The 23,732-nt window shown below is 39.1% G+C and overlaps 1 protein-coding gene across 6 annotated transcripts in view; it reads right to left on the bottom strand.

The window, feature by feature from the left end:
• ZNF346 (zinc finger protein 346) overlaps positions 1-23,338 on the bottom strand; it is a 35,472-nt gene extending 12,134 nt beyond the window's left edge. Inside the window, exons 1-8 of one of the 6 annotated variants that reach the window (XR_004232179.1) lie at positions 22,283-23,338; positions 18,262-18,365; positions 16,700-16,795; positions 15,247-15,391; positions 8,693-8,917; positions 6,309-6,402; positions 5,670-5,773; positions 4,767-4,850 (exon numbers count right to left, since the gene is read on the bottom strand). Coding sequence is in view for 3 of the 6 variants with exons in the window: in XM_023506560.2 (XP_023362328.1) it covers positions 4,745-4,850; positions 6,309-6,402; positions 8,693-8,917; positions 15,247-15,391; positions 16,700-16,795; positions 18,262-18,365; positions 22,283-22,394 (882 nt within the window). In the remaining 3 variants the exon portion in view is untranslated. Of the gene's footprint in view, positions 1-5; positions 4,851-5,669; positions 5,774-6,308; positions 6,403-8,692; positions 8,918-15,246; positions 15,392-16,699; positions 16,796-18,261; positions 18,366-22,282 lie in introns of those variants that run through there. The other 5 variants (XR_004232178.1, XR_004232177.1, XM_023506560.2 and 2 more) reach the window with 5 other exon arrangements.
• Positions 23,339-23,732: the final 394 nt, after the last annotated feature.

Genomic DNA, 23,732 nt, shown 5'->3' with positions numbered 1-23,732 from the left:
ACCCCTGGCAGTCAGAGGAGTCATTCTTTATTGGGAGGCCTCTGTCCCATGGGGCACAGAGTAGACACACCACATACAAATGGCATTGCTTCACAAAGAAAGGAAGGATGGAGTTTTACAGGGAAGCAGAAAAGGCTTTGTAAATACACATATATACATACATACATACATACATATATATGTATGTATCAGCATATATACATATACATGTATATGTATATATCAGGCTTCCTCTGCTTCCCCATATATATAGATAGAAATCTTAAGAGTACTAAGGGAACCCTATTCTCTTCAAACTACCTTCCTTTAGTACACCCTAGAACCTTGCTAGTCACAACACAAAAAAAATATCTTCTCCACTACAGGGACTGCCCCTTGCTACCTATGGGACAGCTTCTTCCTATTAGCCAGCTTCAGGGTTAGAGTTTGATTAGGCAGGAGAATCACTTAAGCAGGGCTGACTCTGCTAAGGACAAAGAAGAAAGGAAGAAGAAGAGAACTTGAAGACTCAAAAAATGAAAATGTGAGAACAGAGGACTCAAAGAGGTTAGGAAGTACATAGAAATATGAATGAAAACTTTGGATTTCAAGACCCCTATAGGCCACAGGAATTCCCCAGAGGAGTTGGCCACAAATAATGAGAAAAACAAAAGTTCAAGAAACTCATGTTTCTGAGAAGTCTGAAGAGCAAAGAAAATTTGGTAGTGATTTGCACAGACTACATGACATCTGTCTGTCTGCCATGGCCAAGTAACAATTATCTATGTACAAAGTGCAGGCTGGTCTTTTTAAAAGACAAAAGTAAAGTGCCTCGAGGAACATCTGTTCTATCCCTATTATCAGGAAGAATGCAATCTTCTTTAAAAAACTGAAAGAAATTTAATATAAAGATAAAAAGGATCTGTAAAGACAGAGCTGGAAGATGGGGGTGAGAAGAGAAAGGGAAGGACCAATGAGCACTTAGATGACACTCTTTTTATAGAGGAAAGAGTAGGAGCTTTTGAGGAAGAACAAGGGAATGGTGATATAGATCCATAGATGCTGTCAGGTCAGAAAACTGTAAGAGCTAAAGGAAAAAAACAAATATTCACAATATGTTACAGAGTACCCAGGCTGAGAGAGAAAACAGTTACATTTTGGAAACAGATCACAAGCTTGGCACTTGGAATGCGAACACAGCAGTGATCATCTGGACTCCTGCTGGAGTTCATACTTTATGAAAAGCAGAGCAACAGCTAATAATTTCTTAGCTTGCACTAATGATAATTTCATCCATAAAAAGATGGAGGAAGATGGGAAACTCCTATTCTGGATTAGACTTTTACCAAAAAGGAACTAGGTCCTAAAGAAGAGATGAGGGGAATCAAGGGGGAAATGATCACTTCATATTCAGTTTTGAAAAAAGTCAGGAAAACTGAGTAAAGTTTGACATGCATGTTCTTGGAACAAAGATTTTGAAAGATTCAGAAAAAGGATAGTTAGGATCCTTTGGACCAAAATCTGACAGGAGAAATCATAAGAATGAAATTCTGGACACATAAAAATAATTTTAATGAGGAGAAAGAGAAATGTGTAAACAAACAAACATATGCAACTTAGATTTTTAAAAAGATGGGTATAGAAGATGGAAATAAAGTCAGGTAATAGAAGATGAATACAAAGCATGGCATGAGCCTGTAAGAATAATGTCAGGAACATCCAAGTTCAGAATGAGCTAAGAACTGGTAGAGAAAGCTAAAAATTGACCCCCTAAAGTTATTTTTAAAAAACTGAACTGAGGAAAACAATGATTAAAGACAAGATAGGATTGCTGCTCAAAGTGGATGGGCTAATCAGAACTGACAAGACAAGGGAGAGAAAGAAAGGCTCCCTAACTCTTACTTTGTTTCTGCTTTGTCTGTCAAGGACAATGATCTCTGAAGTGGAAAGGACTGAATAAAAATGATTAACAGGATAATAAGATCCAAGATAAGTAGGGAAAAAGTAAGAAAGTATCTACCTGCCCTTCAAGTTATCAGACTCAGATTAACTATATCCCACAGAGTTGGTAGATTTGACTGCTGAATCACTGTTGTGAATCTTGGAAAGATCAAGATGAATGGGATAAATGCAACAAGACTGGAAAAAGGCAAATGTCTGGATTTTTTAAAAAGGGATTATAGAATTGGAAAACTGTAGGCCAATAAGCATAATTTCAGTTTCTGCTGAAATTATGGAACATAATATTAAAGAAGTGGTTAAGAAATGCACAGAAAAGGAAGCCATAATCACAAAGAGCCAAGATGACTTCACAAAGAACAGGTCATGCTCGCTTTAACCTCATTTCCTTTTTTGGGATTTACTAAATTGATTTATCAGGGGAATACTATAAATTTAGTTGACTAAGATTTTAGCAAAGCATTTAACAAATCTCTTATGCTATTCTTGTGGAAAATGAGAACTAGAGTATAATGGTTGATATTAGATGATTGGTCAGATTGAAAGAATGATCATGAATGGTTCTATGTCATTATTTAATAGAATGCTTGAGAAGTTATCGGTTTTATGTTGTTCAACACTTTTAAAAATGATTTGATAAAGGTGAAAGATGGCATGTTATAAAATTTGCAGACAGAACAAAATTAGGAAAGATAGTTAACAGATTGGATTACAATCAAGATTCAGAAAGATCTCATAAGCCAAAACACTAGGATCAATTGAGTAAAATGAATTTTTACAGGGATAAATGTAAAGTCTTACACTTGAATTAAAAAAAAATCAAATTAGGGGAAAGAAGTCAAGATAGAGAAGGCATTAACTAGATAGTCCATCTGGCTAAGTTCTGTCAGTTTGAGTGGACTTTAAACTCAATATGAGTTAACATTGTGATAAGATAGCCGAAAATTTAGCAATTTTAGGCTATGCTGAGACACAGTGTTTGGGATGCTAGGGAAATGCCATAATCAGATCATACCTGGTACAGTGCTTGGTTGTAGGAGTCATGGTTTATGAAGACTATTGATAAACTGGAGAAGTAAGAAGAAGGAGACCAGAAAGACTCCAAATTGATGTCAAATGACAATCAGGTAAAGAAACTGAGTATGCTTCTGTTTGGAGAAGCCAAAACCTGGGGAAATAAAGTGCCTGTTTTCAATATATAAAGGGCTATAATGTGGAAGAGTCCTGCTAGACTGAGAAGTAGAGAAGAACTAGGAACAATGCACGGAAGCCGCAAGAAGACTGATTTCAGTCTGACATAAAGAAAAATTTTCAACAATCAGAATTGTTGAATGAGCTGCCCAAAGTGGCAGTAGGTTCTTCTCCACCAGAGATCTTCAAGCAAAGGCTGTCTGGCCACTTGTCAGGAATATTGTATAGTTGTACTTTTGTTCAGTATGGAGTGGACTAGAAGCCCTCTAAGACTCCTTCCAATTCAGATTCTATGATTAATTAGTCTCTCTGTTTCTCGAAGTGTTGCCAAAGGGACCATATGCTTACTTGTTTGCATGGGATGGTTTAGGTCAAATTCTTTACCCTCCCTCCTGCTTTCTTCTCTGATCATTTGAAAACAATTCTTTCTAGCCTGGAAGACCTATGGATGAAAAATTACACCAGTTAGTCCCCTGATACCTAAGGGCCTTTTCCTGCAAAGAGCCCTTCCTATACTTCTCCAGTTTCCATTTATCACCACTGTATTCTCCTCTGGTAGGAGACTGCAGATCCAAGGGAAGAAGAAAGTCTGAAAGGTCAGGTGAATAAAGACTTTAATGTGGTCTATGTCTGTAAAGCAGATAGGCAATGGACCTTGGGGAAGTAGAACTGCTACCAAAGGACTTCTTTTAAATTGTACTCTCAGAGTAACCTTCCAGTGATGACATATGACTGGGAGCAGCACCAACTGGGAGGGAAAAAAACCCTGTGCATGCCCAGAGTAGCATGACCTCCCTAGTTACCATTTAGATATTGTGAAAAGTAGATTTTGGAGGTTTCCAAAAAAGAAAACATTTCAACATATCAATTAGATTTAAAAGGGACTCTCTCCTGCACAACTGGAAATAACTTGGTCTAAAGTACCTTTCTTTTGAAGGATAGAGTTGACTAATATCTTGCTAGAAGTTGTCATAGGAACATTGAGTTTTTTGTTCTCTACCCCTGCCATAGTTTGGCACTCACATTCGATGGTTTCTCTAGAAGGTGTCCAGGGCACTAGGAAAAAGCCCAAGGAATTGTCTTTCCAAATACAGAGCAATAAATCCTAAGCAAGTTTACCCCCACCAGGGAAGACCAAGTAAGACACACTTAGACACAAAAGTTCAAGTGGGAATTAGGGATAACAATTCTGCTAATATCCAACTCTATATTATTACTCCTATCTAAGATAAACCACTCAAGGAGCTGTTCTGTTCTTGAAACCTAAGAGTTCGGCACTATTTGTAGAGGGCAGGGACATAGCTTAGAGGCAGAGGAGTGGCAAGAAGTGACATATAAAGGAAGGACACCACCTGTATGTTTGAGAAACACACAGAACAAGATGTCAATTAACAGATTATGCCAAAAGAGCTTCCTAATAAATACACGAGATAGAGCAAAGTTTGCTCCATCATATCTTTCCCAAACTAAGTCATTTCTGTTTTTGTCCTGTACAGTCACTATGAGAGGGAGACACAGGCCAGTCTCTGACCAGATAACAGAACCGCTGAGAGTTGACACTAGCTGCTTGTTCTTGGCTGGCACCAGCTTGAAGAGAACAGTATTGCCACTGGCTCTAGGAGTCTTGGCTAAAGTAACTGTAGTCTCCTGAGGACACTGTTTCTTCTCGAACATACTGCTGCTTTGGAAAGCGTCCTAGGATCGGCACAGCTCCTGGTGTACTGTGGGGGAAGGTGAGGAGAGGGAGGAGTAGAGGGAGGAAAGAGAAGAGGAAAGGAGACAGATGTGTCAGAATCTCTCCAAAAGCCTGGATACCCAGGGCTTCCCTAACTTGGTTAATATCAGAGCTACTTCTCTGAAATGTGGTCAGTTCAGAATACTATGGGATGTAATGGCAAAAATGCTAAATTTTGGGGCAGCATGATGGTGTAGTAGATAAAGTACCAGCCCTGAAGTCAGAAGGACGTAAGTTCAAATCTGGTCTCAGACACTTAACACTTTGACACTTAATACTTTCTAGCTACTGCCTCAGGAAAAAAAAAGCTAAAATTTTGAGTTACAAAGTCAGGGTCTGAATCCTAGTTTTGTTACTTATGAATGTGAACGTTCTTTGGGCCTTAATTTCTTCATCTGCAAAATAAGGAGGTTGGACTAGTAGATTTTAGGATCTTTCCTGTTCTCAATCCTGTGCTCCTGCTCACCAATCTGATTACTAGCAAGTTATCTGGTAATGTACCTGAGGTGTCGCTAACAATATTGAGCAGAATATCACAAACTAAATAAGCTTTCTTGGAAGAACTTAACCCCTGAAAGCAACTGTACACATCAAAATCAATTGAGCAAAGTCAAAGAGGAAGACCTACTTTCTATTCATTAAAAGTGAATAAGTTTACTTTCTGACAGAAGGGTGATGGGAAGGAAAGAAAATAGATTTTTTTGTTGTTAATTGAAAAAAAATTGAAATAATTTGACAGTAATTCTGAGGATCAGCATATTGAGCTAGTTTTAGGTATTGAGAGAGATCAAGGCACAGAGATTACCTTCAGCCAGTCAGCCCTTTCTGGCTCTTAAAACACAGAAGGACTGAATGATGGCAAACCACAGGTACCAAAGCCACTCTCTGCCTTATCACATCCTGGAAACCCTTTGGTGAAAAAGAAATAGTGATTGTTCTTCCATGTATAATTAATCAACATCCTTCTGGTCTTAAGTTTGTGGGTTTAAAGATGGAGGGGACTTTAGGTATGACCTAATTCAATCCTTTAATTTTGCAGATAAGGAAATGAGGGCTCTGAGAAGTGACTTGTGCAATATTACACAGTTAATAAGTAGCAGAACTGGGATTTGAATCTAGGCCCTTGAAATTCAGGGCTCTTTCTGAGGTGTTTATGGTCTTCAGTTATGGGCAAGTCCTTCAGTAATTCTCCTTCAAGATGCTGACCCATGTGGAATGGTGCTCCTCTCCATTTTGAAAGGTACTTTGGCGAGTTCTTTCCAAATCATCACAAGGGACTCCCAGATGCTGTCATAATTTTCTGCCAGAATTCTTAAAATAATGAGCCAAATTTCTGTTTAGAAGAAGTAGTGGAGCTGGACATTTGTAGAACATGCCATTTCATGGTCCCTCCCAGTAACCTACTAACAACCCATGCCTATATTGAAAAGCAAAGCTCACTTACTGATTCCTGTGCTTGAAGCCACTGATGTGCGCCTGGTACTGCTCTATGGAATTCAGTATGATTTTGCATGTGTTGCAGGGGTAGCCCCACCCAGCTGAAACAGAGAGCAATGTTAAAGCATATTGTGATTCTATAATCCTTGTGCTGAAATGAGGAAGATAGTTCATCAAAAGTAAGGATCTATTAAATACCTTTGAATATTGAGCACAACAGATGATATCCATGCTCCCTTTTAATTTTTAAATCCTCCTTTTTAACCTCACTTTTATTTCCTTCCTCTCCCAGGGGAGAGGAATACTTAAGCTCTGACTGATGAATAAGGAAGGCAGGACCAAGCCAGATACTAACTTTGGGATAATTTTACAGAAATCATGGGATGTCAGGGATGTTAAGGACTTTAAAGAATTTTTATTCCAATCTATATTTGACAGATAGGACAACTAAGTATCAGAGTTAAAGTGATTTAATCAATGTTATACAACTTAGAATCTCAAGGACTCAAATGCAAGTCTTTTGATGCTGAGTGCTTTTTCTATTCAAAGGAAAGCCTTCCTTTAAGAATCAGCTTTAGGTTCTCATAATATACCATTGTGTTTTAGCTGGTAGTACCCTTCAATCTAATTAATCTCTAGAAGGTGCTATTATTCCTGGGCGTATAATAATAGTAATTAACAAAGCTCATTATTTTGACAAACCCAATTAATCTATCTACCCTCAGGCTTGGAGAGAGTCAGTCTCATAGTCAGATTTGCTCCAGATTTAGAGTGGTCAGGGGCAGTTAGATGGCACAATAGATAGAACACTGGTCCTGGTGTCAGAAGGACCTGAGTTCAAATCTAACATTAAACACTTACTAGCTGTGTGACCTTGGCTAAGTTACTTAATGCCAACTGCCCTCTCCCCTCAGATTTAGGGTGGTCTTTGTTGGCACGGTATAAAACAAAGAGCCAATAGAAAAGAAGCCAGAGAACAAGGAAGTTTAGTTCAGGATTTGCAATGACATACAGAATAACTATAAACTAGTTCTTCTTGGCCTCAGTTAAATGAGGCTATTGCATTTTTTACATTTTAACATTTTATATTGTAAAATTTTTTCTACTTCTGACATTGCATGTTCTACATATTGAAGATCCTTCTGGTGCTACTGTTCTATACTCTATGATCTGTTCTAAAAAAGGTTCTTTTGAGTTCTTACATTTCATGTTGTAATGTGTCTTCCTATTCTCAGTCTGTGTTCTAAGGTCCTTTAGACAGTGCATGGTTTTATGAATTGTTAAGCATACCATCCTTATTATTTCACAAGGCCTTACACAACATTGCCATCTCAGAGTTATGTGGCACTGGAAAATTTTTTTTACATGGAAAGAACACTGGATTAAGAGTCACGAGACCCCATTTTAAAAATTAATGCCTTTCACTAAAATGTTTTGCCTAAGTTTTATACTTCCTTTGAGACAAAGAATATCATATATCTATGATACATAAACTGCTACCCTCAGATGCCACATTCTCTTAATCCAAGGCCATTATTGATAAGACCAATTTCTAGAAGGAGGGATGTAAGAGATGGACAATATGGATCCAAAAGTGCTAACTGAATAATATTAAAAGAACCAGGGGAAAACCTCACAATATGTTGTAGGGATATTTTATAGAGATATATGAAAATAAGTTTTTAAAATGATGAGAAGACTGAGAGATGAGTTGAGATCTGCACTATGAGAAGTAACACAGAAAGCATAACTTTTGGAATTTCCAAATATCACTTAGTGAAGGTACCAATATCAAGCATAGGATGGGCAAACATTCTCTGAGGTTTCTTTAATTCTAGTCTTGCAGGATTCTCCTCTGGATATGCTCCAGCTTGTCAATGTCCTTCCCCCCCCCCCCCCTTAATAGTATTTCATTTTTCCAAAAACATGTAAAGATAGTTTTCATCATTCATTTTTGTAAGACTTCATGTTCCAAATTTTTTCTTCCTCCCTCTCTTATCTCTCCTCTCTCCAAGAGAGTAAGCAATCTGATAAAACACATGCAATCCTTTTAAACATACTTCTATATCTGTCATTAACATCCTTCTTTTTGAAAAATTCCTTATTTATTTGTTTGTTTGTTTTTCAGTAACATTCTTCTTAAAGTAAACTGGTTCCCAGAAAAAAATCTGAATAGGATTTAAAGCTGGAAAAAACCTTAGAAATCAACTGGTCTGACTGCCCATTTTATAGCTGAGAAAACTGAAGCCAAAATAGGTTAAAGTATCTTGCCCAATAACTGACAGGGAAAAGTAACAAAGCTGGGATTCAAATCTAAGTCTTATGATGTTTCTATAACTCTACAATACTGCCCGCTTGTCTGTTCTGGCTTCTAAGATAACATGTCTTTACCTTCTGAAGCTGTAATGGGGGAATCCTTGCTCTTGCCATAATGAGCCATTAGTTTGACTTTGGTTTCTTGTTTTCTGTGCTTTTTGCCAACATAGTGCTGCTTGGCCATGGAGGGATTGTTGAAAGTTGCATGGCAGAGGTTGCAGAACTTGTCAGGATCAGATGTATCACTACCATCTTCACTGAGACCAGGAGTTACAGCATTCTTGTGGAGTTTTGGTAGAACTATCACAAAGAGAAGATAAAAGAAAGATGTTGAAAAGTCTTGGGGTTTACTAGATTTTACTCTGACTTAGACAAGAGGAAATGATGGAACAACTAATCTGGAAATGTCTCTGCAAAAAGTGAGCGTTTTCCTTTGTTGTAGCAGAAGGAAAGGGATTAATGGGCCTTACCAAAGGTATAGGAAGCAACAATGACTAAGCCCCTCATTTTGGATTGGAATATAACAAGTCAGACTTAAAGTGACCTTGGTAATTTTCTATTTTTCTGGGAAAAAAGTAAAACAAAAAACCCAAATCCTTTGATTTCACATTTTCATTACCTAAATTCTGCCCCTAACTAGGTATCTATAAAAGGTCTGTCTTGGGCCCCCATCGTCTCTCTATATTTTCTTCACTTAAGTGATTTTACCAGTTCCTATGGATTAAATTATCTCTACACAGATGACACTTAGATTTAATCCTAGATTTAAGATTCAAACCCTTAGATCTAAGCTTTTAGCTTTAGCCCTCTCCTCTCCTAAGATCCAGAATTGTATTATCAGTTGTTTCAAAATGGATATCCAAAACATAACCCACTGACTTTCACAGCAAATATGTCTTCCATACCTCTCTTTTTTTATAGAGTGTACTACCAGCCTTCCAAGTCACCAAGATTCATGACCATTAAGTCAACCTTGATTCTTAATTCCTCCTGGCTTCATGCTCCACATCCAAACATTTGTCAAGTCTTTGTCAATTATTCTTCCACAGCATATTTTAGATCCCCTTCTCTCCACTCACATGGCAGCAATCCTAGTTCAAGTCCTCATCACTTCTTAGACCATAGCAACAACTTTTTCATTGGTTTCTTTGTCTACATTCTCTTCCCTCCCCAATTCATACTCTGCCAAAGCAATATTCCTAAAGCACAGCTTTGGCTATGACACCTCCCACTGTTCAAGAAACTTCAGTAGTTTCCATTTGTCTCTAGGACCAAATACAATTTCTTGTGCTTGACATTTAAAGCCATTTAGGTACTTTTCCAAGGTACTATTACAGACTTATTAAATATTATCTCCTTCATTTTCTTTACAATCTAGACAAATTGTCCTACCTGCTATCTTGCACACAAAACAATTCATCTGCTCTCTCTGCTCCTTGGGGTCAGCTCTCTGTCTACATGCTTAGAAAATACTGTCTCCTAACACCTGCTTCTTAAAGTCTATAATCTTTTTCAAAGTTCAAAGTGTAAGGATGTAAACTCCTTGAACACAGATACTAGAATCTAAATCTGTTTCTGTATCTCTACCACCTAGAGCAACTCTAGCACAGTGCCTGGAATACAGTTGATTTTGAATAAACACTTATGAATTAAGTATCTGACAAATGCCCAAGATTACAATGTAGTGAAATGTGCCTTTAACACTACTCTCACTACATTTCACAATGTAGTGAAATGTGCCTTTAACACTACTCTTCCTTGAAATCCCATAAAATTGGATATAGAATCTTTTCAAAATATGAAATAAGCAAAATAATGTCATACATCCTCAAAACATCCCAGTTATAGTGTCCAGAGACTAACTTACACGTAATTAGGATCAACATTTATTTGTATTTTACAAAGGGAAGGGAAGGAAATAATCATTTATATGGTGCCTACTGTGTGCTAGGCACTGTGCTTTTAAAAATAAATATTATTTCATTAGATTCTTATAATAATGTTGCAGGATAGGTGGTATCATTATCCCCATTTTACAGTTAAGGAAAATAAAGGAGATGTTAAGTAAATTTTCCAGGATCACATAGTCAAGTTAAGTATCTGATTCCAGATTTGAACTCAGGTCTTTCTGATTACAGGCCCAGCTGCCCTCAGATGCCTCAAAGCATACTCCCATCAACTATCTCACTTGAGTCTCATAACACTCTGAAATTTAAGTACCACATGTATCATTAGCTCCACTAAATAAATAGGAAAATGAAGCTTGGGAGAGGGGTTTAAATTATTTTGTTCAAGATCACATAGCTATTAAAATGGCAGAGCAAAGATCTGAACCCAGGTTTCCTGAATCCAAAGTAAAGTAAATCAATAATAATAATAATTGGTACTTTATAATTTATAAATGCTTTTGATACATCTTTTCAATGGATTCTGAAAACAGCCCTATGAGTTGAGAAGTGCTGTTATCATTTCCAATTTTTAGATGAATAAAATAAAGATCTAGAGAATTCAAATGATCTGCCTAATATAAAGAAAACTTGTGGGATAAGAAGTAAACTCAGGTCACTTGATTCTAAATTTAATGCTCTTTCTACTAGATGACAATTACTTTCTCTTGTTAAAGGTTGTCCAGAAATGGGATCTGAATATTGTCTTATTTTCTATATGTTCCTGAAAGAGCTGAGAGTAGAGTCAAGGGTATGAGACAGTATATTTGTTGAGTTTAGGCTCAGTTTACTCAGGTGATTAGAACATAGAATTAGTGATAAAAAATATATAGAGATTTGCTCTCTTTGTGGGGCAGATTCCATTCACTCAATTGATCACAGATTGTCCCTTTCATCTTGTTCAGATATATTGTAAATCAGAGTCATAGATGCTGGCAATACTGTCTGCAAAAAGTATAAACCATAACCCACCAAGACTTTTCAGTGAAACCTGTTATTTTTCTTTCCAAAAAAAAAAAACAAAACATTTTTCTATGCATTTTTAACAAGTGGAAAGTGCTTGCTTTATGTAATATTTAATTTAGAAAGACCATGTCCAGAAAGGTAATAGAATTCTAGACTTTTGATTGCCTCTGGGATGTCATGATGATGTGGAGGGAATGCCAAGGTCTTGAACAATACATGAGCAGTATACCTGCTCTGGAAAGTTCTACTAAGCTGGAAAGGCTCTGAGTGTAGATCTAATCCCACAATTGTATTTCTGTTATCTGAAAACAAACCTAGCTAAGTTTGAAAGGTTTTATTTTTGGATGGATTTTAAGTGAAGACTTTTTTGGTTATAAAAAAATCACAAAAACTATCTACTCAGTTGTAGAGGGCTGTGACCTGCATTGATAGAAGGAGACCCATAATCAAGGGAAGTGCTGAAAAATGCATTATCTCTTTTGGTTGACGTGCCACTCTATTAATTCATCTTGAGCTGGAAGTCGATTAGAACTCCTAGGGCTTTTTCACATTTAAATATTTTGTAACTAGGATTCTCTATTCTTTATTTGTATAAGTTCTTTCCTTTAACTCAAGTTAAAACTATTTTTCTTGCCCACCTTCATAGCATCTGAAAATATAATAAGCACTTTATCTGTGCTTCATCCATGAAGGGACTCACCATCATCTATTGAAGATTTTTGGCAAAGATACTGGGGTGGTTGCTATTTCCTTCTTTAGCTCATTTTAGATATGAGTAAATTGAGACAAATAGGGTTAAGTGACTTATCCAGGGTCACATAGCTAGTAAGGGTCTGAGACTGGATTTGAACTCAGGATTCTCTTAACTGTGCTAGAGAAATTACCTGATTCCAGTCCCAGTGTTCTATCCATTGTGCCACTTAACTGTGCTAGAGAAATTACTAAGAAGCAGATATTCACTGCTTCATATATATAAAGGAAAAACAAGCAAAACGTTAAAAAAATGGAATGAGTTGCTTCAGTAACTATTGAGCTCCCAGTCAACAGAGGTGTTCAGAGGATGACCAAATGTCATGTATATTTACATATGGAATGTATACTTCAAATAGACAATCTTAACTTAGTTTCTTTCCACTCTGGAACTCTGATCCTAAGATTCTATGATCTTGAGCTTCATAGGCCATGATTTGGTATAAGCCAAATTAATCATGAAATAATGAATATTGGGAACCTAGATATGCTGCTTGGTCGAAAACAAAATGAAAGTTTCAAATTACTATCAAAAAATTAAATTAAGGACATCAACTAATCATTCCTTCTCATGGGTTCAAAGAAGGTACTTAAGACAGGAAGCCTGGCATTAATAGGTGAATGAAACTCAGCCAGGAATTAATTCCCATTGTGAGAAGTTAAAGGAATCTATTTTCAAACCATGTGGATTGGAAATTAATTTCTAGTAGCTGAAAATACAGCTTGCTAGACAATGAAAGCAGCACTAAAGTTCTCTGCTTTTATAGGCAATATCCCTGTTTTTATAAGAAGAGGCTGCAATTGCAGATAAAAGCTAGTAGGGTATGACCTGCACACTCCAAAAAGAGGAGGATTTTGCTTTCAAGTCTGAACACATAGTGACTGGGGAAGATCGAAGTTATTAGAGAAGATGGAAGTGGAAGAGGCAGGAGGGATTTTCTCAATATGCTCTTAATATACCCATAGAACTTCTGCACTTTCAACATCTCATTCTCATTCCAGACAAAGGATTAGGGCCCTGAAGTTTCTGCAGAGAAAAATCTATCTGGCCTTAGGAGAGATTTTGTGGTCAAGTCCCTTAAAAACATTTGACTTGGTGTTAGGAGACTTGGACTCAAACTTTGGGATGACTATGGGCAAATCAATTTTCCTCTATTTCCTTATCTTAAAAATGGGAATATCAACAATCACTGTATTACTTACCTCACACCAAATTATTGTGAAGATTAATGATAGAACATGTAAAGTACTATAAGCATTTCCTCAGATTCAATCAGTTGCCAAATCTTTTCTATAATATCTCTACATTTCTTGAATTTGTCACTTTTTCCTCTAATTACTATTACCACTAATTCAGACCAACATCAAATTATGAGTGAATTACTCTAACAACTTTTCTAAACAATATTCTATCTGCTTCCAGTCTCTTCTTTTTCTGATCAGTTTTCCGAAGCTGCTGAAATTATTACTAAGGCACAAGTCTTAACATGTCATTCACCAGCTCAAAAACCTTTAATGCTCCCCAGTGCATAAAGAAAAAGATAATCTTAATAAATAAGGCTCTCAGCAATCTTATTTCTACCCATTTTTCTAGCTTTATTTCATACAACTCCCCTTTACTAACTGTATATGTTCTACTCAATTTCAATGATCTGCTATTCTTCAAACTTGAACCTTCACCTTCTGCTTTTGAACATTACCACTGACTGAGAACTCTTCCCCATGCCTGGAATATATAATATTTTTTTTGACCTCAGATCTGAATCTGGCTACAATCTATCTTAAGCATATTACTTCATATTATTACCCATCATTCACTCTTATCTACCAAACTATACTACTACTAGCAAGTCACCTAACCTTATTACACTGTCTTCTGCTTCTCTAACAGGCTTTCCCAGTGCTCCCAATAAATGTCCTTTTCATTCTCTCCCTCAGAAGCCTTCCCTTTCTTTAAAACTCAGATCAGTTCAGACACCAACTCTTCTAAAAAGCACCACTTGATTTTGTCGGCTGAAAATATCTCCCTTTTTACTTTATACTTCACATTACACTCTATATTATGTTTATCTTTGTAAAGATCACATTCCCCTAGTATAATATAAGCTCCTCGAGGGAAAGGACATTAAAGTTTTACAATTTTTGCATTTCTAGTATGGTTCCTTGTATTAGTACTAAATATTGGTTGAATTAAATCTGTTCTTATCTTGCCTATTTAGCTTTCAAAAATCTTCCCAAATCTAGTAAATTTCATCTAGCCTTTTCATTGCAAGCTGAATAATCTGCCTATAAAATGCTTTGTATAACATCACTCTGCTATTCAAAAACTTTAAGTGGCTCCTCTGCCTTTACCAAATAAAGCATAAATCACCGAACCTAGAATTCAAGGTAAATATATATATAGTGTGGCTCCAATATACAAAAGTAAGAAAACCTGCCTTGTTTAACACTTTCAACTTTCACTTACTCTTCATTCCATCTTTATCTTACTCTACTGAGTTTGTCTTTGTTCATGACAACCCCCAAACTTGGAAGAGATTGCCCTCTTCTTTTCTTCCATCTTAAACCACTGAAATTTTTCCCTTTAAAGCTCAACTCAGATGTTTCATTCTATGATATTTTTTCTGACTCTCCTGGTAAAAGGAAACTCTCCTTTGCACTTATCTCACTCTCCCATTGAAGCAGAAGTATTTGTCATTATTTCGTGCTCTGGCCTAAATGTCCTTCTCTATTAGGTTGTAAACTCTGTAAGAGCAAGGTCTTTGCTATTTCTATCTTTAAATCCCCAGTACTGGATCAGCCCTTATTTACAACAGGTGCTTACTTATCTGCTAAATGAACAACTTGATTGAGTAGAGCTGCCCTTGCTTCATGATTATTTTTAAGCCATTCCCCACAAGATTTCATTCTGACCATCAGCCCCATCCCATCCTCAGGCATGAAGACGGTGCAGAGAAAGAGCAGTACCTTCCACCTGGGAGTTACTCTGCTTCAACTTCATGTTCTTGGCATGGGTCTTCCCCAGGTAGTGAGACTGGGCCACGATGGGGGAAGAAAAGGTCATGTTGCAGATGGCACAGCACCGATCCCTGTCATCGCTATGGCTGCTCTCCTGCTCAGGAGGGAGAACGGTGCCTTTTACTGGCTATTATGGGGACCAGGCTACAAAACAAAACAGTTCCACCCCACCTTTTATCTATAGGGCCCTGGCCTTATCTTTTTTAATCCTGGCTCGAATGTTCAAAGAAGGCAACCTTAAGTTAGGCAGAAGAACAAATGGCTCAGTAATAATGCTCCCTCTTATACATACAATGATTGATAACTTTTCAAAGTGCTCACTTGAGTCTCACAACAGCCCAGTGAGGCAAAGCAAGGATGAAGGGGTAATAGGATTCTGAGCTAGAAGGAACCTCAAAAAACATTTAGGACAACTCCCTTATTTTATGGGAGAAGAATTAGGCAATTGAGGCCCAGAGAGATTTACTGATTTGTCCAAGGTCACAAAGGCATTGAGCAGCAAATTTGTGATTTCAATCCAGGTCCTCTGACTCCAAATCCAGTCTTTTTTTTTAATGACAGTCCCTCATATATATAATATTAAGAATCAAAGAGGAAGCATAACCATGCAGCCTCTCAGTAACTTCAGGCCTTAAAGCCTTGCCTGTGATCTCTGCCCTCCTGATTCAGACAGAAGCCCCAGGCCCACAGTTAAATGGCTGGGGAAGAGAGAAGACAGACTTCTGGATTTGGAGAGAGATGAATGGAGTTTTCTGGATTGGGGAGCAGAGTATAAAAGTCCTTCTGAACTTGGCAGGAATTACATTAACAGAGAGAGCAATAGTTGAGGTGGTTTGAATTATAAGAATAGCCATTGTTTCTGATGTTACTGTGGTTTCCATCGACAGAATTTAAAATGGAAAGGGACCTCGGGGGTCATCTAGTCCAACTCCTTCACTGTACAAATGAAGAAACTCAGGGCTAGATGTATCAAATGACTTGCCCAGGGTCACACAGGTAGCAAATGACAGGGCAATCATACATTACATTTAAGTAGATCCTAATCATAACAGTTCCATAGAAATACCTTGTCACAACTATTACAAAACTCAGAATTTACTTCTTTTTAAATTGAAATGAAGACCATAAATCTGGGCTTCCAATGTATCTCCTCATTCCTTGTACTGGGACACTTGAGAATTGAGATGTTCTCACAAGAGGAATCATGTTTTCAGATTGCTATTCTGATCATTTGTTACCTGGGCGCCTTCTCACAACTTCTGAGGACTACTGGTACTCATATTATTGAGAAAGCAGATGAGCCCTCACTAAATTAGTTCCTTTCCCTGTTGGAACTTACTCCAGAAGGGGAATATTTTGTTTTGATAGGTCTACCGTACTGTGGGAGGCCTGCTATTATTACCTGTTCTGAATCTAGCTTCAATTTTTTTCCATCATTAAACTCCTCCTCTTTGTGAATAGATGTGTATCTCCTCACTTTATTTGCATGTTTCTTGCTCTGTAAAGAACCCAAGAGAAAGAAAATTAAAAATATTCTCTTTATCCAAATGTCAGAATAGTGCCTGGCTAACACATTTATTTATCTAGAACATCTCTCCAAGGGCCTCAAACTAAAATGTTCTTATAACAGCAATACAATAATAATTCTTATATAACCCCCCCCCCCCCAATGTACAATTCATTCTCATAATAACTATTAATTGAGTGAACAGATATAATATAGAGAAAATCAGGCACCTGAAAGTTGTCACCTAAGATCATACTGCAAAGGCACTGTGAACATGAAATTGCTTTCTGTACTGGTCTGAGTTCTATTTGAGGTAAAAAGAACCATCCTATTAGATTATTTGTATTTCTATATCTGTTAAACAGAATGAAAGGACATCAGAGTTGGAAGAGATTTTAGAGATCCCTTAGCCTATTCTCCAATTTTACAGATGGAAGACAGACAGGTTTTGGGAGGGGAAGTCACTTGTTCTGGAAATTGCATTCATCACTAGCTATGCAGGGACTTGACCTAGTTGTTTGACAGCTATTGTAGAGGTTTTCCCACTATTCCAGGCTGTCTCTCTTTCTTAAAAGGGAGGAGGGATAGATGTGAAAGCACATATCTAAATATATCTAAATATCATCATTTGATATCTTCCTGGTTAACTTGAAAGTAGTGCTGAGATTAGAAGACTGGACAATGTGCTACGTCCAGAGGTGGAGGGTGGAGAAGGGAGGGGAAAACCCTCAAATTCAGTTTAGGAAAATTTCATTTTCATTTGGGATATTCCCTTCAGAAGGAATGGGGATACATACAGAAGGGACCAGTTGGATAAGCCTGGGAAAACTTTAGCATAAGACAGTTTTGCAAAATGAGGGCCATCTAGCCTAAAACAAAGTGATTTATCTTTTAGATATTTCCAATTTATCTACCCTTGAATTTTTAATATATAATCTCCTTTACCTTGTTAAAAAAAACCCTAGATATATCAACTCATGTGACACTAGAAGGGAAGCAATAAAAATGGATATTAGAACCAAGGTACCCTGAAATAGTAAAACAACAGATAAACAGAATTCTTGCATGGCAGACTCTGAACTCAGTCAAGAAAGCTCAGGGGCCAGGAAAATCCAAGAGACTTGGAGTTTTGGCTTGGGATTCAATAAAAGAGTAAAAGGCAAAAGGGCTTGGGACCACAGGCAAGCTTTCCCTTCTCTGCTCAAAGAGGAGAAATCAGTATACCTAGGAATATAAAGTCAATGATGTCCAAGACTCATGGTTGAATTATTGCATCATCTGGATGTACAAAGATTAGATCCAAAAAAGCTAACAGGGAATGTCACCTTTCAAACTGGATAAGATGAAGAAAAGCTAGAAATGGAAATCAGGTCTCCCTCCTACTGTCACTTCTGAACAACTTGTAAATGTGTCTATGGAGTAACTCAAGGTTCTCTTAAATGGATACTTCATGATACCTGATAATGGGCGAGTTTCTGGGACTCTGAAATGAGTACTGCATTGCACACTTTACATTGGACATCTGTGAACAGATGGTTGTTCTCTCGAATCATTCGATCTACTGTGGAGGAAAAGAAAAGTCCTATTAATTGTCTCATACCCATCCCACAAAGTCATAACATGACACTGTTCCCTTCACATTTGATCAGTATATCCTCTCTACTGACAATAGAAAAGAAGCAAAAACAGTCTCATGATATTCTGGATTTCCTTACAAAGGCAGGCAGGATATCAAATTGGGAAACCAGAGGCCTGAATTTTTATAATTCTGTCAAAGATGTTAAGAATTCTTTGATATACATTTTCCATTTTACCACTTATCATTTTTATACAGGATTGTATAGTTATCCCTGAAAATTACAAATAATAAATCACATTGCTTTCATAGTTTAAGGTTTACAGAAAGCATTCCTGACACTTCCCTCTCCTTAGTTGGGAGATGAGGAAGCACTGGTGTGAGATATTGTCTACTCTTTTCCAATGCATTAGCTGTATCATTTGATTTTGTTTGTTTTTCTTTACTATAAGATACAATTCTGTGATAGGCTGGGATTTAAAAATGTTTTCTGTAAAAACAAGGAATCAATAAAACTTTAAAAAACAGAATATCTTCCACAAGTAGGAAAAAAATTTGCACTTTACATATGAGAAAACTCAGAGAGATTAAGTGATCTGTCCAGTCACACCACCATTGAGTGTTTTTTAATTTGATTTGAACAGAATTGTTAAGAAGTTGCATAGCCAAGTAAGGTCCACTGGCTCTGGCCTATTTTCCTTGTCTCTGGGAAACATATGCACTTGAAGGTATATACAAAACAAATATGGAATAAAAATAATGTAATTAAATGCAATGTATTCAGGGAGGAAGGCCACTAACAATTGGGGAAAAAAAATCAGGAAAATTTTTATGTACAAGGTGATGCCTGACCCAGAATTGGAGATAAGTAAAGTTAGCACTGTACAAAGGCACAGAGTTGGGGATGAAATGTCAAGTATGAGGAACTTCAGAACAGCACCATCAACTACCCATGCAAAATCAAAAACTCATAGTCCTCTCTGATTTCTCTTTGTTCTTCATATTCATCAGTAGCCAAGTCCTGGTGTTACCACCTTCACAACAACCTCTTTATTTCTGCTGTCCCCATCATGGTCTAGATTTTCTTTATCTTTCTCAAACTACTGAAAAAGCATCACATTCCCCAAGTTAAAAAATACTTACTTCAGACTATCTAGTCTAAATTGTATCTTAAAAAGAACCTCCACTAATCCCATAAGTGGTTATTATGCAATAACTACGATAGCAGATTCCATTTTTGGAGAGTATGATGGTTAGGAATGTTTTCCCGAAATAAACTCAAATTTGTCTTGAAGTTTTCACTCATTGCTCCTAGTTCTTGGCCCAAGATGAAACTAAGTAAATTTATTTTCCATGTAATAGCCCCCCAAATTCTTGAAGACATTATATTTCCTCTCTATTCTCCAAGACAGATGTTTGTTCCTATTTCTTTAACCAATCCCCCTATGATATGATTAGAGGTTCTTTACCATCCTGGTTGCCCTTATATGGGTGCTCTTGAGCTTTCCAGTGTTTTTTAAAATGTGGCACTGCATTGTGGTCACAGCAGGGTAGAGTACAGCAGGACTATAGTTTCCCAGTTCTTGCATGTCAAAATATTGTAGACTAAGATTATTTTAGCTTCCTAAACTACTATAGCACATGGTGACTCGGAGACCTTATTGTGTACTTTAAGTCCCCAGATCTTTTTTTGGATAAACTGCTGCCTAACTATCCTTCTCTTATTTTATATTTATGAGAATGACTTTTTGTTATCCATGTGTAAGACTTTACATTCATCTTATTAAATTTCATCTTGTTCTTCTAACAAGCCATAGAAACGGAGACTTCCCATAAAGGAAGGAAGCTGGGAAGTGGGAGGAATGGGAGGAATGGGGGAGGAAGAGGAAAGAGTGAAGCACTAAGCTGGAAAGTCACCAACTGGTCCTACACTTTCCTCTCTGTTTTTGCCATTGTCTAGCTTGTGACCTTGATTTATTTTCTTCCTTCATAATGAGATCTTTTCATAATGAAAAGAACTGAAATGCCTATTTCATAGAGTTGTTGCCAGGATCAAATAAGGTAATATACCTAAAGCGTAAGGTCAGGGAGTAGACTTGTGTATAGAAACTATGAAGCCTTGTAGAAAGGATAGCTATTATTATTGATATGCATCAAAGCAAATTTTCTTATATCACACTATTGCCCATCTCCAGTCTATTCTATTAATTGCTATCAGAGCCATTTTCAAAAGCAGTTCTTCCCATTCAGAACTCTTCAATGTCTTTTCTTTACAGAAGGATGAAGAACAAAAACTTATATTATTTAATAACAATGATCTGCCTATAATTTGTATCTAGTCTTATCTCACATTGCACCCCCTTCTCTAAGTATCTCACATTAAGGTCAAGTACTAATGGCTATTTCCTGAATAAGCCCCATACCTTCCCACCTTGTCACCTTTGTTTCATCAACCTAGAAGGCACTGTCTTTTATCTTGTGGACATGAAAGTGAACTGCAAACCATATATATACCCTATATATATATTCTATATACAATCTGTCATAATCATTTATTGCCCTTGCTAAATTCTATTAAACTCCTATCCATACTTCAAAGCCCAGATTACAAACCTTCTCTAAGAAATTCCTATTTCATTGTCTTCAAAATATAAGAACTCACAAAGCACTTAGTTAGAATCCCTTTATGACCTTACACAGTATGACTTACATAACTAATTACTAGCCTATCTTATTAACCTTTCTAGACTGAACTCTCATATGCTAGTACTAAAGGGTCCACAGCCTAGAAAAGGAAAGGTAGAAAGATGCAGAAAAGGGAGTCAAGATGCCCATTCAAAGTTCTGATACAAGGAAGATATGATAGAATAGAGGAAGGTAAGAAAGTTCAGATTTCCATGAAACAGGATAGGAATGAGAGATGATATATTAATCCCAGGAATTGAAAAAGGACAGTACTGCTAAGGTGTAAGACTGATCTGATAATTTGAGGTGGGAGAATTAACATTTACAGGAAACTTGTCTAAGTGGGTAGAGGTTGGAGCTGGTTTCAGCAGGGTAAGCTGTGGGGAAAGAAATGGTAGCTGTGGAAATGGGGACTCTTAGAAGACAATTATGCCATAGAGAGAAAACAGGAGAGCCTGGATGTGGGGATTCAGTGGAAAGCAAGGACATGAATGAGGAAGTCATGTGACGTTTAGGTGAGTCTGGAAAAGTCCAAGTGGGGAAGAAGGCCGGACTAAGGCATCTCCCAAGATCAGAGAAGTCAGGGTTGAAATCTCCAGGTGCAGCTGTTGTTGAGTCAAGACAGCAAGGCCTGGAACAGAAGGTATCCATGAATATGAATTTGTCTGGCCAGTAGGGAGTATTCAATAACCAGGTGTAGCTGATGGTACATCAGGCCGGCAAGGTTTGGGATCGGGAGAGGAGGCGGCTGCAGAGGTATGGCCTCCAGGTGAAGCTGGGGACCAACGGGGCAGTTAGGGTGGGAAGCCATCCAGGTGAGCTGTGCGGATCGAAGAGGAACAGGTGAGACGCGAGCTCACGGGGAATGGGGGCTGTTCACCCGCACACTTCAGTACAGCGCCATGTCCAGGGGAAGCTGGGGGTCAATCAGTCCAGTTAGGATGGGCGTCGGGGCAGGGCGGGGAAAAACCACGACTGAAGTTGGATCGCAGGCGCAGTGGCCCGGCGGGCCTCCCCTCCCCGCGGGGCACGCTGTCCGGGGAGCTGAGGGCCTATGGAGGCAGTTAGGATCGGGGGGGAGGGGAAGGCGGGAAGAAGCCGCCTAAGTGGAGCCGGAGGTGAGGCTGCCCGGCTCCCATCCCGTCTCCTTCCCTCCGCGCCTGAGTCGCGCGGGCCGGGTGAGGCTGGGGGGAGGGTCGGGGGGACAGAGGGTATACCGTGAGGCGTGAGCTCCCGGAACAAGAGGGCGCGAGCACGCGCGCGGAATATGATGTCCAGGCGAGGCCGGGGCCCCTCGGGGCAGTTGGGATGGGGCAAGGGTGGAGCCATTCAGGTGAGGCCGGACTGAGGCGGTGCGGAACAGGAGGGGGCCCCGGAGGGAGTTTGATGTCTAGGCGGAGGTTAGGGCAGTCCGATGATTAAGGTTAGGCGAGAGGGCGGGGGGTCCGGGAAAGGCTGGGGTCAGTCCTCGGAAGGCCAAGCTCAGTGGGGTCGGGATTCAAAGATGGGTGCAGTTAACGGTGAGTCAAGGCACGAGGGCTTGGGCAAAGGGGAAGGCATCCGGGTGAGGCTGGAGATGGGCCTCGGAGGGGATGGAGGGTGTCCAGGTGAGGCTGGGGGCGGGCCTGTCCCCCCGGGCAGCCCCAACGTCCCTCCCCAGGAGGGGGCGGAATGAATGGGCCCCGGGGAACACAGTCAACAAAGCGCCTCCATCGGCCTCAAGCCCGCCCCGAGACTCACCCGCCTCCTTCCCCACGGGGCCCGCCGCGTCACCGTTGTTGCCGGACACGTCCGCCATCTTCCCCGAAGACCCTGCTGAGCGCAGCCAGAACCGGCTTCAGCCCCTGTCCCGAGACCCAAATCCCAGCTCGGGCCGGGGATCTCGCGAGAACGAGGGCCGGGTTATTTTTATTATTTTTTTCCTTCTCTCCCCGCCACCGAGGCTGCTGCAACCGCGAGATCTCGGGCGGCAGCCAAAGCCTTCTCTCGCGAGATGTGCGGGCGACAGGGTGTGATGGCCCCTGGTGCTCGGAACACCTGAGGCTTTCGAAGGCCTTCGCGGCTTCTACGACCTATGTCGAGACTGTGTTTCCGAGGACTGCTGGATCTTAAAGGCCAGCGGGACCAGCAGAAACCGGCGGGTTGAACCGCTACAACGTACAGTTGGGGACTGGGTGGGGGCGGCGGAGATTTGGTTAAGGTCGCACCCAAGGGAAACCCAAGAATAGCTCAGGGCCGGGGGTGACCCCGGGGGCTGCATTTCCCCACCCTTCCTGTCTAGGGTCCTCCCCCTACAACTAAAGTGACGAGGTACCTGCTGCCGGCAAGGACCCCGTGATAGCCGACTAGAAGGCAAACACTGAATAAGTTTGTTTTTTTAAACACGCATTCTATTCCGTCCGGGAAGATGGCTCTTGTAAGCAGAAGCAGTGCGAGTTGGGGTACTGCGAACCTAAGGAAGTGCAGTGGGAAACACTGCTGGTAGGTAACCTAGAAGGTTTGCTATCCCCCACCGAACGCCGCATCTTGCTGTTGCAGCTACGGCTCTCTCTTTTTTTTTTTTTTTTTTTTTTTTTTTTTTTTTTTTAATAATTATAACTTTTTTTTTTTTTTTTTTTTGCCAGAACCCATGCCTGGTTAAATTTTTTTTTTTTTTTTTTTTTTTTT

This window comes from Sarcophilus harrisii, chromosome 2, assembly GCF_902635505.1.
Source record: "Sarcophilus harrisii chromosome 2, mSarHar1.11, whole genome shotgun sequence".
NCBI classification, from domain to species: domain Eukaryota; kingdom Metazoa; phylum Chordata; class Mammalia; order Dasyuromorphia; family Dasyuridae; genus Sarcophilus; species Sarcophilus harrisii.
Note: the sequence above shows the minus strand (reverse complement) of the source record. Positions and strands in the feature narration are given on the sequence as shown.